Source organism: Diabrotica virgifera, chromosome 7 (assembly GCF_917563875.1).
Source record: "Diabrotica virgifera virgifera chromosome 7, PGI_DIABVI_V3a".
Classification (NCBI taxonomy): domain Eukaryota; kingdom Metazoa; phylum Arthropoda; class Insecta; order Coleoptera; family Chrysomelidae; genus Diabrotica; species Diabrotica virgifera.
The window spans coordinates 227,458,900-227,473,809 of record NC_065449.1 but is presented as its reverse complement, the minus strand read 5'-3'; the positions used below and the strand labels follow the sequence as shown (position 1 = coordinate 227,473,809).

Genomic DNA, 14,910 nt, shown 5'->3' with positions numbered 1-14,910 from the left:
CTTTTTTCGAGATATTTGGCACACGTATTCGCAATATAATAAAGAATGGCGGTACAGAGCCCAATTTTAAAAATATATTAATATGTGGAAATTACTCTGTAATTAAATACAATATTAAAAAAACGAGCCTGTACCGCCATTAAGAAGAACAAAAAAATACACTTTCTCCAAATAAACTTTTTTATCCGATACCTAGATTTTGTGTCATTTTGGAACTACTAAAATTTTTTATTTCATTAGTAGTTCCAAAATGACACAAAATCTAGGCATCGGATAAAAAAGTTTATTTGAAGAAAGTGTATTTCTTTGTTCTTCTTAATGGCGGTACAGGCTCGTTTTTTTAATATTGTATTTAATTAGAGAGTAATTTCCACATATTAATATATTTTTCAAATTGGGCTCTGTACCGCCATTCTTTATTATATTACGAATACGTGTGCCAAATATCTCGAAAAAATATTCAAAATTACAGCCGCAATCTTGGAACGCGTTTTCGCTACCTGTTGATCGCTACTGTTTCACCTTAAAACAAATTTCACACTTGAGGTTTTTCTCCATTGTGCCTTTTTAAATGTCTGTGTAAAATACTTCTATCGGTAAACTGCTTAAAACAAATTTCACACTTGTAAGGTGTTTCTCCTGTGCGTACTCGCAAATGTGTTTTCAAAGTACCTACTTCACTAAACTGCTTAAAACAAATTTCACACTTGTGAGGTTTTTCTCCAGTGTGTACTCGCAAATGTGTTTTTAAAATGCCTTTATGAGAGAACTGCTTAAAACAAATTTCTCACTTGTGAGGTTTTTCTCCAGTGTGCATTCTCAAGCGAGTTTTCAACCGACTGGTAGTAGTAAACTGCTTAAAACAAATTTCACATTTGTAAGGTGTTTCTTCCGTGTGCAATCTCGTATGTCGTTTCAAATCACCGGCTTGACTAAACTGTTTAAAACAAATTTCACACTTGAGGTTTTTCTCCAGTGTGCACTCTCAAATGTCTTCCAATGACCTGCTTGACTAAACTGCTTAAAACAAATTTCACATATGTGAGGTCTTTGTCTAGTCCCAAATTTCATACTTTTATTTAATATACCAAATTGGCAAAATTACTTACTAAAATCACTGGAAAGTTGTGTCTGAGTTTAGCGAACCGACTATTTATGGGATTATTGAATAGTAGTAATGTTGATGTTGTTAAGGCAATACATGAAGTATCCTCAACAATGGTAACCTGTAATTGTACGGTTACAGAAATATATTTCCATAGGTATAGCTGGTTAAGAGTAGATAAACCATTTTTCAAATGTGACTTAAAGTGTTATCTGCATAAATTGCACACAGAATATTTGCTATGAGAGGTATATGGTTCAAAATGCATACAGTATCACGGTTAATAAGTTATTTTCACAATATATGTAGAGTTCAACACTTACAGTTTATTCCTTGTTGCCGTCATCAGAGCTCTGATAGAATTCCATAATCCATTTGCAGAACCATAATAGTTGTAAGGCACTCACTAATATGCTAAATAAATTATCGTTGGTAATACTGAACAAAATTGAACAATATGAAGCGGTAACAAACGATTAGCAAAAATACAGGCAAAATGCGGCTTTTTCCACAAATAGCGGGAGAGTCGAATGATGAGAGATGATTACTGTTTGGTGACGTTTTACCATCTGCTAGCTGCGAGGGGTTGAAATGCAAGTGTCCCCAATAACCTGGTATTTCCAGAAAGGTCTACATAAATACTACTTGAGTTTTAAGAAATCAGTAGTACAGGGGCGTAACTAATTATTTTAGTGAGCCGTGTATAATATATTTATTGTACAGATGTTTTTAATATATCATTGGATCAACTGAAGAGATCTCTGGCTTTATGATGTTCATTGTTGTAAGAACATCTGTTTCATTATTGTTAATATTTCTTGTTAAATTTAGTGTTACATGTTATATTTGTTACATTTTATATTTTAGGTATATTATGACTGTATTATTGCATTGTATCCTCTTATGAGTACTACTTTTATTGTGTTGATGCTAGTTGTTATTATTTACTTTATAATTACACTATTAATGGGGTTTTGCCGTATGATTAATAAATAAATAGATAAATAAATAAATAAAATGTCAAAATCTCAAAAAAGTGCACTTAGTGGGTATTACCTCTAATAGGATGACTTGTGAAGTTCTTCTCCAGTGTGTACTCTTAAATGTTTTTTTAAACTTTGTGATTGGTTAAATTGCTTACAACAAATTTCGCAGTTGTGAGGTTTTTCCCCAGTGTGCACTCTCAAATGAACATTTAAATGACCTGCTTCACTAAACTGTTTAAAACAAATTTCACACTTGTGAGGTTTTTCTCAAGTGTGCACTCTCAAATGACCTTTCAAACCATGTGCTTGTTTAAACTGTTTAAGACAAATTTCACACTTGTGAGGTTTTTCGCCAGCATGCACTCTCAAATGTCTTTTCAAATGACCTGCTTCACTAAACTGCTTAAAACAAATTTCACACTTGTGAGGTTTTTCTCCAGTGTGCACCCTCAAATGTCTTACCAAATTACAGGCTTCACTAAACTGTTTAAAACAAATTTCACACTTGTGAAGTTTTTCTCAAGTGTGCACTCTCAAATGACCTTTCAAACCATGTGCTTGTTTAAACTGTTTAAGACAAATTTCGCACTTGTGAGGTTTTTCGCCAGCATGCACTCTCAAATGTCTTTTCAAATGACCTGCTTCACTAAACTGCTTAAAACAAATTTCACACTTGTGAGGTTTTTCTCCAGTGTGCACTCTCAAATGTTTTTTCAAAGTACCTACTTCACTAAACTGCTTAAAACAAATTTCACACTTGTGAGGTTTTTCTCCAGTGTGCACTCTCAAATGTACTTTCAAATGACCTGCTTCACTAAACTGCTTAAAACAAATTTCACACTTGTGAGGTTTTTCTCCAGTGTGCACTCTCAAATGTACTTTCAAATGACCTGCTTCACTAAACTGTTTATAACAAATTTCACACTTGTGATGTTTTTCGCCAGTGTGCACTCTCAAATGTCTTTTCAAATTATGTGCTATACTAAAATGTTTAAAACAAATTTTACACTTATGAGGTTTTTCTCCAGTGTGAATTCTCAAATGTACTTTTAAATGACTTGATAGGTTAAATTGCTTAAAACAAATTTCACACTTGTAGGGCACTTCTCCAGTGTGCACTTTCAAATGATTTTTCAAAACGTACGCTCGACTAAACTGCTTAAAACAAATTTCACACTTGTGAGGTTTTTCTCCAGTGTGCACTCTCAAATGTCTTTTCAAAGTACCTACTTCACTAAACTGCTTAAAACAAAGTTCACACTTGTAAGACGTTTTTCCAGTGTGAAGTTTCGCATGCGTTTTCAAATTACATTTATGATTAAACTGTTTAAGACAAATTTCGCACTTGTATGGTTTCTCTCCAGTGTGTACTCTTAAATGTGTTTTTAAACTACTTGCTTGGGTAAACTGCTTAAAACAAATTTCACACTTGTAAGGTTTTTCTCCAGTGTGCACTCTCAAATGTCTTTTCAAAGTACCTACTTCACTAAACTGCTTAAAACAAAGTTCACACTTGTAAGACGTTTTTCCAGTGTGAAGTTTCGCATGCGTTTTCAAATTACATTTATGATTAAACTGTTTAAGACAAATTTCGCACTTGTATGGTTTCTCTCCAGTGTGTACTCTTAAATGTGTTTTTAAACTACTTGCTTGGGTAAACTGCTTAAAACAAATTTCACAATTGTAAGATCTTTGCCCAGTCCTAACTTCCGTAACTTTATTTGATATTTTTCCTTCTGTGTGTTGACCTGTACATTTTTCTTTATGAGATGAATGTAACGTTTCCATAATTTCCATTTTATTTTCCACTTGGTGACAATCTAAAATACAAAACAACTATAAACTGTTACAGAAATTGTTTTGCAGAAATACAGAAATAAAATAACTAAAGTAAAATTATAGTGCAAGAGGGCAGTAGAACCAGTTGATGTTACCGAAGTATGGTAGTTGTTGGAGTTGCTTTTACCCTTACGTGAGGTTGGATAGCAGGAATACACTAAAATACTCAGATCTCGTTTATTCAGTGAACAAATACCATATAAGTGTATGCACCCTCAAATGTATTTTCAAATTATCTTTTGCAGGAAACAGCTTAAAACAAATTTCACACTTAAGGCTTTTCTCCAATGTGACGTTTTATATGTATGTTCAAATTACTTTCTTGGCTAAACTGTTTAAAACAAATTTCACATTTGTAAGACGATTCTCCCTTGTGAACTTTCATATGTCCATCCAAAGTTCTTTTATAAGTGAACTGTTTAAAACAAATTTCACACTTGTAGGGCACTTCTCCAGTGTGCACCTTCAAATGATTTTTCAAAACGTATTCTCGACTAAACCGTTTGAAACAAATTTCACACTTGTGAGGTTTTTCTCCAGTGTGTGATCTCAAATGACCTTTCAAACCATGTGCTTGTTTAAACTGCTTAAGACAAATTTCACACTTATGAGGTTTTTCCCCAGTGTGCACTTTCAAATGATTTTTCAAAATGTATTCTCGACTAAACTGTGTGAAACAAATTTCACACTTGTAAGGCTTCTCTCCAGTGTGAATTCTCAAATGTACTTTTAAATTAGATGATAGGTTAAATTGCTTACAACAAATTTCACACTTATGAGGTTTTTCCCCAGTGTGCACTCTCAAATGAACATTTAAATGACCTGCATCACTAAAGTGTTTAAAACAAATTTCACACTTGTGAGGTTTTTCTCCAGTGTGCACTCTCAAATGTTTTTTCAAAGTACCTACTTCACTAAACTGCTTAAAACAAATTTCACACTTGTGAGGTTTTTCTCCAGTGTGCATTCTCAAATGTTTTTTCAAAGTACCTACTTCACTAAACTGCTTAAAACAAATTTCACACTTGTGAGGTTTCTCTCCAGTGTGCACTCTCAAATGAACATTTAAATGACCTGCTTCACTAAACTGTTTAAAACAAATTTCACACTTGTGAGGTTTTTCTCCAGTGTGTAATCTCAAATGACCTTTCAAACCATGTGCTTGTTTAAACTGTTTAAGACAAATTTCGCACTTGTATGGTTTTTCTCCAGTGTGTACTCTTAAATGTGTTTTTAAACTACTTGCTTGGGTAAACTGCTTAAAACAAATTTCACACTTGTAAGATCTTTGCCCAGTCCTAACTTCCATAACTTTATTTGATATTTTTCCTTCTGCGTGTTGACCTGTACATTTTTCTTTATGAGATGAATGTAACGTTTCCATAATTTCCATTTTATTTTCCACTTGGTGACAATCTAAAAATACAAAACAACTGTAAACTGTTACAGAAATTGTTTTTCAGAAATACAGAAAAAAATAAATAAAGTAAAATTATAGTGCGAGAAGGCAGTAGAACCAGTTGATTTTACCGAAGTATGGTGGCTTTTGGAGTTGGTTTTACCCTTACGTGAGGTTGGATAGCAGGAATACACTAAAATACTCAGATCTCGTTTATTCACATTCAGTGAAAAAATACCATATAAGTGTGTTAAGTTGACAGCTGATTATATTATTCTGTTCTAAATGGTAGCAAACTCCACAACCAACTAACTCTCCTATCTACTCAAGTTCCCTTATTTATCAACATATCGTTATGTAAATATGTTTGTAGTTGTTTTTTCATTACTGTGTCAAGTTTATTATTATATCATAAACAACCTTGCAGATGTCTGCAAAAATACATGCGTGATTTATTTACTTCTCTACCCTGTTCTAGTTGCGAAATTAAAACATGTGCTTGATGTTTATTGTTTTATAAATAAATATCTAATGGATTAATTTAGTTAATTTAGGGACTTTGAAAAGATCTGAATAATGAGTTGAAGCGTGTTATAGGGGCATTCTTCTTCTTCTAGTGCCTACTCTACTAATGATTGTTGGCTATAACCATTGCAAATTCGTCTCTATTTTCTGCTTTTCTGTCTTTTGCTGTCTAGTTGCGAATGTTTTTCAGCCAGAATATTTGTCGTCTACCAGGACCCCTTTTTCCTTCGATTTTATCCCTCACAATCAACTGTAATAACTTGTACTTATCATTTCTGAATATGTGCCCCAAATAATTCTGTGCAACACCATTCCTGTTTCAGTGTTTCTGTACATCAAAGTTTGTGCGACTAGACACTGTTAAAGCTATTAACAAATATTCAGCATGCTATTAATCGATTTTTTTGGTACACTGCAGGCCTATACAACGTTCATAAAAATAACATGTGTTTTTACTTAATAACATGCAGTACCTGGTTTGTCATTAGTTTCATGCGTGGAAGAGAATGATGCTAAAAAAAAAGTATGTGTTTTATATTGCCAGGTATTAATGATGCACAGGTAAAGACTCGTAGACTCAACTGTATGTGGAACACTTAAAATTTATAGGAATGATCTTTGACTCATCTGCAAAGAAGACACTTCTTGCTCAACTAGAAGTCATACAAAATAGAGCATTAAGAATAACCACAGGAGCATTCCGTAATAGACCCATTAATAGTTTACAACATTTAACCTGAGAACCACCTTTAAATTTCATAAGAATGTACTTGTCATTAACATAGGCATCATCCATATGTGCAATAAAATCACATCACACTATTGCAGAAAGTTTCAAGAAACTAATGTAAATAAAAAAGAATGAACCCTCCCTTTTACAAAAGAATCAGAAGATATCTCTCCATAATATTCAAGTCCCAAAATGTGACCTAACTCTTTGTAAATACAATAAGCTTAATACCCCCCACGCAACAATTATTCAATCCTTTCTCAACATACTTGCTTCTTTCCCAGATTATTGTCATATTTATACAGAATCATCTAAAACTATCGATGGTGTGAGATCAGCAGTTGTAGATTTGAACACTATATTACAATTTAAATTATCGTCCACTTGCAATATTTACTCTGGAGAACTATATTCAATTCTGCAAGCCCTCATTCATATTTGTACTAAAAAAATTCCAAAATCTGACATAATTACTGACTCTCCCTTGCATTACATATAGTGCAGTCACTGAAGGTTTTCACCTCCGATTTCGTTGAACCTCCATCGATTTTCGTGAAAATTGGTGAGTAATTAGAGGATACCTCAAGGAACAAAGTTGACATGATGCCAACTTGCGCTTTTACCCTGGGGGTGGATGCCACCCCTTCTCGGGGGTGAAAATTATTTTATTTAAAATAATACCATAAGTCCATAGAGGGACAAATTATAAGCAAAATTTGTTATATAAAGTTATTAAAATAAATCAACACTTTTTGAGTTATTAAAGACCAAAGATTTTATTTTTTCGTAAAAAAATACTGTTTTAAATCGGTTTTTCACGTATAAATCAAAAACTATAAGCTTTTACAAAAAAGTTATTATTACTGAAATTGAAGATAATAAAAAATTGAATACACTCCTCACATAAAGAACTAAACCAATGTTAGTTCAAAATGAGTTATTGGCAATTGAATGTGTATTTTTTTCGACGAGTACTTAAATCTAAGTATTCAAGCTTAAATAACGGGAAAACGATGCAATGTATAAAATATTCCTGCTAAACATTTGTCAAAGTACTTCAAAATACCTATCAAATGAGCTTCAGAGCAAGGTAATACCGTCAAAATTAAGCAAGTTATAATGAAAATAAAAGAACCATTTCGAATTTTTTAGGCAAATGTGAAAAATAAAACATACGCCATTTCCACAAAAATTAAAATTTATAGTAATCCTTACAACTTCTTTATATTAGCATAAGTAATGTTTTCGATAATTTTGACCGGTTTAGAATGCATATTTTTGAATAAAAGATATAATTTAAAAAAATCATAATTTTTAAAATTATTGTAATTATCTTATTCTTTTGATAATAACTCCAAAAATACTAAATATACGTAAAAAATTATATATAACCAAATTTTAGTTTTTTCTGTGACAAATATTATACCTGTTTTAATATTTCTATAGGGTAAAAAATAACCGAGATAGAAACGTTTAAATCTTAAATTTTTCTGTGGGAACCATGCAACCGGGGTCATTTAACCTTTAATTTTTTAAAAAAAGTAAGGGGTTTAGAAGATTAGGTTAAACGTGCTTAAATAGCACTTAGAATTAACTTTCAAACAGTTTTTAGATAAACCTGATATCGGAAACACGAACGAAGTTATTAAAAAAAAACAATAACATTTTTTGGAAAAACTTTTAAAAGATAAATTTTGAAAAAATTTTGGAGCATAAATTTTAACGCTATGAACATATTCGGGAGCTCGGGAAAAGGTTTTTCTAGTAAGCGATTTATTTTATTTTTTATTATCTTCAATTTTGATAATAACCACTTTTTTGTAAAAACTTATACTTTTTGAGTTATTGATGAAAAATTGGTTAAAAACATGCATTTTTCTCAAGAAAAATTAAAATTTTTGATCATTAATAACTCAAAAAGTTTTGATTTATTTTAATAACTTTATATAACAAATTTTGCTTGAAATTTGTACCTCTATCGAATTATGGGGTTATTTTTAATAAAATAATTTTCACCCCCGAGAAGGGGTGGCATCCACCCCCAGGGTAAAAGCGCAAGTTGGCACCATGTCACCTTTGTTCCTTGAGATATCTTCTAACCACTCACCAATTTTCATGCAAATCGATGGAGGTTCAACAAAATCGGAGGTAATAGCTCATATCCACCTTCATTGACTCCACTAATATGATAGAACAGTTATATACAAGTAATCCTATAGGTATTTTAATAAAAGAACAATTACATGTACTAAAGAACACTAAGCAGCAAGTAGGCTTTATATTGGTTCCATCACACAATGGACTTCAAGGAAATGAGAAAGCAGATTTTCATGCCAGAGAAACAATCATGCCATCAACCTGAACAATTTGATTTTTTCTGAAGGTATTACCTAATACATCAAAAACAATTTACGAACATGTAAAAAAATGTAAATATAAACTGTAACAATAAAATTTACCCTATATTTAAGTCATTTTGTTAAAACAAAACAGGCATGTTTGTTAAAACAAAACAAACATGTTTGTTTTGTTGTTATTTTTTTAAATCCTGTAGATTTAAGTAATTATTGTATATTATAATTGAAAAAAAAAGAAAAGAATAAGCAAAAAAGAAAAAATAAGAGAAAAAAAGCAAAAAAAGAGAAAAAAAGAAAAAAAAAAGAAAAAAATTAGAAGATGTAAACCTATGAGATGTTGAATTGGGTTTATGTCTTACCATAGTAAAAAACAATTAAGGCTATGGGTACATAATTCGCAAATATTTTACGTGTATCCCTACTTTTTCTGTCTTTACACGGCAAATTACGTGTAGTAAAATTCACACTGGTATGGATATGTAAACATTACTAGAATGTCATTCTACTTGAAAATGTCATCATTAATTTAAAGAGATGGGTTTTGAATTTGCTTGGATAACTGTTATTTTTATAATTGCAAATTATTAATTCAGTTAATAAATGTGATAATTTTTTCACTAACTATGTATTCAGTGATTGTAATAATTTTTTTGTACAACAAAAACTAATACTCAATCGAAAAAAGAGGAAAAGTGTTAAAGTGATTTTTTAATAATATATTGTTATGGAACGCTTACAATTTTGAACATCTTTAACAACAAAATACTTGGATCACAGAATATATTATCCTGATGTATTCTTTGCTTGGAGCTTCCACAAATAATACACAATAAATAACTTTTTATTAAGTTCACGTCTTAAATCAATTATTTATCAAATACACTATATATCAATAATATTTAATAGATAACTCAAAATATTCCCGATGCAATGTCAAATATTTAAAATTGTCACTGATTGTCAGTGTCTGACTGACAGTATATGCTGACAATATTATATTCGGCTGAGTGCGTTGTAAGACAAAGATAGATTTGGAAAATATTACCACGGCATTGTGTTCATTTTTTTCAAATCCTGAAAAAACCAATAAATATTTTTGAAAAATTTAAACGCAGAATGAAAGACTAAATTATTACCGAGGGCCGAAAGTCCCTTAGAATAAATAAAAAGTTTATTTTGAATGAGATATTTGAAATTAAAAATCACACTAAATTTTCTCTTAGTTTTTCACCCCTGTAACTTATTAAAATAAACAATATAGAAGTTTTCAGGGACTTTCGGCCCTCGCTAATAACGTAATCTTTCATTCTGCGTTTAAATTTTTCAAAAATACTTATTAGTTTTCTCAGGATTCGAAAAAAATGAATCCCCATTTGAATAGCATTGCAGCCGAAAATACGTACCGATCCTCTTAATAAAAAATAATAAAAAAAATCAAATTAAAAACACCTAAAATAAAATAAAATACAAAAAAATAAATATTTACAGAAAAATATTTACTACAACCAAACCAGTGTATTACTTAGATAATAATTATAGTACATACCTATGTTAGTTTGTCATGTATTTTTTTTATTTAATTTGATGGCTTCGGTAAAGACCAATTAGCCAGGTCATGTATTTAAAGTTAAAAAAACAGAAAAATTGCTCTGATTGAAAAAAAAAATTGTTTGTTATTTAAAATACCAAAAAAGGCTTATTGGCTCAGCAAATGCCATCAAATTCACACAAAAAAAGCAATACACAGTGCTTCTTCAGTGTTAGTGAACTTAGTGTCTGTTTCGTACAAATCGTTCCTTAACCCACGAGTAGTCACGCCGTTAGATAGAATCTCACATTTTATCCTTTTTCACGATAACTTGATGAAAAATTTTGCAATTTTGAAAAAATTTCGTAAGTGCCTCGAAGAAGGGTGTAGTAATGCGTAGGATTTTTTTAAATTTTTTTTTCTTCTTTTTGTGGAGTTTATGGCTTTGGGTAGAGCCAATTAGCTTTAATAATTGTTAGAAATAATATTTCTAACATAACAAGTAAATAAAAATACTTACCTACTATAAAATAAAAATTTGTTGTAAATTCGTATTTAAATTCGTATTGTGAGATAGAATCTGACTACTCCTGGGTTAAGAAAAAAGTGATAAACGAATGGACTCTTTAACAATTAACTCGACACACAGTAAAGCCCTCAATCGAATCTTGGTATGTACAAGATAGACTTAAATCACCAGCTGTTTGTGAAACTAACGTGTTTACGTATTATAGGGCATAGCTGACTATCTCACAGCTACTTAATCTCAAAATCCAATGGCCCTATTTGTGACTTAGTAATTACGACATTAATATATAGTATATTATTCAACGAGCATGTAATGATGGCTATTACTCACGATGATGAAGTTTGTGACACGAGCCGTAGGCGAGTGTCGTAATTCATCAGAGTGAGTAATAGCCATTACATGCGAGTAGAATACTATACTTTTTCCACGACTCTTTTATATTACTTAGTAAAAAATTTAATTATCAACTACTCGAGATTTAAATTATTATAATTTACAAAAATACCTAAATGCTATTTACCCCTAGTACGTGGCTGAATAATTGGTTGCCTACTATTACTAAATTCCTATTTATTTTAAAAATACAACTAGAAATAGTCAATATAAGTTCTATTCGTTTCCGAAAAATTATAAGCTTAAATTTGTACTTACTGTCAGTGAATCTAATAAATATATGAAATGGTTGTTGTCGGTGGACGTATTTCATAATATATAGTTATAATGTATATTTACATTTAACTATATATAATATAATACTATATAACTATACATAATATGTTATAACATATTTAACACAATATAACTTGAAAAACAAACACAATATTAGTTATAAATTCCAATTAACATAAACAAAATGCGCTAATGTCACTGTCACTAAATTAAATGATAAACATCAAAATTTTTAGTAAACAAGATATAAACGTACAAAATATACTGACATTGTTACAGTTAAAATTTCTTTAAAAAATTTTCAAAGTTAATTATTGGTATAAATTACAATAATTATTGTATTAAATAAACAAGTTTATGTAATTTTATTTGCAGTTTATATACGATTAATATTAAAAGAGGTATGCGCCACTTGAATCTAACTTCAGCCCGTGAGTAATGACCCGTGAGTAACTTCAGCCCGTGAGTAATGAATTATTACTCACGGGTACAGTAATAGGTGCTATTATCTATGAAAAAATAGCGAATAATGAGCTTGTTATTAAACGGTCGTAGAAAAAAAATGTAAATTTCAAGACAAAAACTTAAAAACATGTTTATTATACAGAGTAAAACCAGTAGATTGAACAATGTAGGATTAACATGACTGTCATTTAAAATTTCTTAAAAATGAATATCATCTGTGTCTTTCTAATACCTCGTAACCACAAAATCACGATTGTTCAGGAGACAAGAAAAACTAATCCTATTCACACCAGAACATGCTGTCCCCCCAATTAGTTCGGATTTGCGGGGTTCTGCTGTATAGTACAGCAAATTGGTTGATGCTAATCAATAAAATGGACGGCGTTATGCATGACTCGACCAAGTGCCATTTCTTTAATATCGAGATAACAGCGGATTCTGGTGACACATAGCTAAAACTATCTTGGAAAAAATCCCTGTTATTGTCACGTTAACGGTTACTAAGAAAAACAAAATTAAACCAAGTGACATTAATCCACTTACCATTAAGCGACCATTAACCCTTAAACGCCCAACCTTTTTTAGGTTCCATGTACGCCCAAGGGTGGGTAAAAAATGTCCACCTCGAAAATAGCTAATATATTTATTGAGAGTTGTTGAAAATGGATTAAACTTAAAAATCTTATGCTTAATAAACACAGCATCTTCTAAAATATTAATATAAACAATTTACAAACCTTACAACAAAATTACAATGTACATCAAAATTAACATACCAGTAATTCAGATTTGTCGATTTTCTCCATATTCTTTCTTTCAGCCATCTCACTGGCGGATAATTATGTAGATTGTGTAATTATACATTGATAATTATATGGATCATCTTCCTACCAACGAAAAATTATATAGAAACCTTTAGTAACAAGTTTTGCCAAGGGTGTACTTTTTATGCCCATCCATATTTAACTCAAGATGCTGATTTTATTTTCAAAAATATTGGTAGAACCAAATTAACATTCGATGATAACAATAAATAATTTTTAAAAAAAATTTAAACACCTAATAAATATGTTACAAGGGAATACGCATTAGGTGGACATTTTTTACCCAACCTTGGGCGTTTAAGGGTTAAGCAACCAAGAAACGAAAAACTTTGAAGCCATTTATCTCAAAACTATGTTTTCGGGCTTGGTCGAGTTATGCATAACGCCGTCCAAATAAAAACCAATGTTATTTACTTACTTTCTTCATTTGTTGTTTGCTTTTCTTCAAATGGAGTAAATTTATATTCATCTTGTTCTTGTTCCACTTTAGTGTTTACATCTAAATAAACAAACGCGTCGTATGCACTTTCTTTCTTGGGTTCTTCTTTAATTTCAATTTTAAAGGAATCCAAAGGATCAATACATGTCTCATTATCTATTTCTATTTTACAAGTATTCTCATTCTCACTCGTTTCTTGTTTTACTTCCATGGTAATAAATTTTATTTATGTACCAATTTTAGTTGTATATTTACACTACACCCGAAAACTGATTAATAAGAGTGAATTACGACGATTACGACTAATCAACGTTTTAAAATTGCATTTTGCCGTTGTTGCCCATTATGCCGCATTATCAATGAACTGTCAAAGTCAACACGGATCGATGGAATAATGGCCATGCCATGGCCGGGCGTCCGCGTCCCATAGGGCTTTTCATTCACAGTCATTTGTTTCGAGCTGCTGTCATGTGTCACATAATATAGATTTGATACTGGTCCAAAATAAAGATATCGCCGTTGTTGAACATACAGACATTTTAATCCCTCCTGACCAATATCATCCCCCACTGGTGTTTGAACTACCCATAACTACCAGATATAATGAGGGACTTTTACCGGAGGGTTACTATCATGACTTTAAATCAGCAAACTTTTCTCTAATTAAAGGCTATCTCGATTGTGTCAACTGGGATACTTTAATGATTGGATGTTCAGTCGATGAAATGGTTAACATTTTATATGATATTCTGTACTCAGCTATTGACATCTATGTTCCTGTTAAAAAATTCTCTTCTAGAAAATTTCCTATCTGGTACTCTTCGGAACTAAAATCGTGTATTATTAGAAAGAAGACAGCACACAGGAGACTTAAAGAGTCCAAGCTGCCAAAAACCAGTTACCTTTACAAACAGTTCTCAGAGCTCCGATCTCAGTCCCAGATACTTGCCAAGCGTGACTATTTAAACTTTACATTGTCTACTGAAAACTCTCTTCCCGGCGGTCTGAATAAGTTTTGGTCTTTTATCAATAACAAAAGAAAATCAAATGGAATTCCTTCTGAGTTATCTCACAACGGTAAAACTAGTTCATCTGGTAAAGATATTGCGAATTTATTTGCTGATTTCTTTTCATCAGTTTACTCCTCTGTTGTTGTTGATTTCCCCGAAGACATCACTTCTTCACCCTTAAACCTATCATCATGTAAACTATCCATCTCTGACATTTACTCTAAATTGTGTAACCTCAATCCTTCTAAAGGCCCGGGACCTGATGGCATCCCATCAAGCTTGCTCAAGTACTGTGCATTTAATTTAGCTCGGCCATTATTTCTCATCTTTAACAAGTCTTTAGCTAGTGAAAGCTTTCCAAATGTTTGGAAGACCAGTTTCCTATTGCCCTTACACAAAACAGGTGACAAAAGTTTTGTGTCCAACTATAGACCTATTAGTATCCTAAACTCTATTCCTAAACTATTCGAATCACTTGTCTGCGATTTCCTTACACCCTCCTTGA

General features: G+C 31.4%; 1 protein-coding gene across 4 annotated transcripts in view; it reads right to left on the bottom strand.

Moving 5' to 3' along the window:
• Nucleotides 1–13,767, bottom strand: part of LOC126887648 (zinc finger protein 664-like) — a 45,784-nt gene extending 32,017 nt beyond the window's left edge. For 2 of the 4 annotated variants that reach the window (XM_050655260.1, XM_050655262.1), the window contains exon 1: nt 13,375–13,767. In XM_050655260.1, coding sequence (XP_050511217.1) covers nt 13,375–13,606 — 232 coding nt within the window. In that variant the 5' untranslated portion in view covers nt 13,607–13,767. Of the gene's footprint in view, nt 1–528; nt 3,912–3,935; nt 5,347–13,374 lie in introns of those variants that run through there. The other 2 variants (XM_050655261.1, XM_050655263.1) reach the window with 2 other exon arrangements.
• Nucleotides 13,768–14,910: the final 1,143 nt, after the last annotated feature.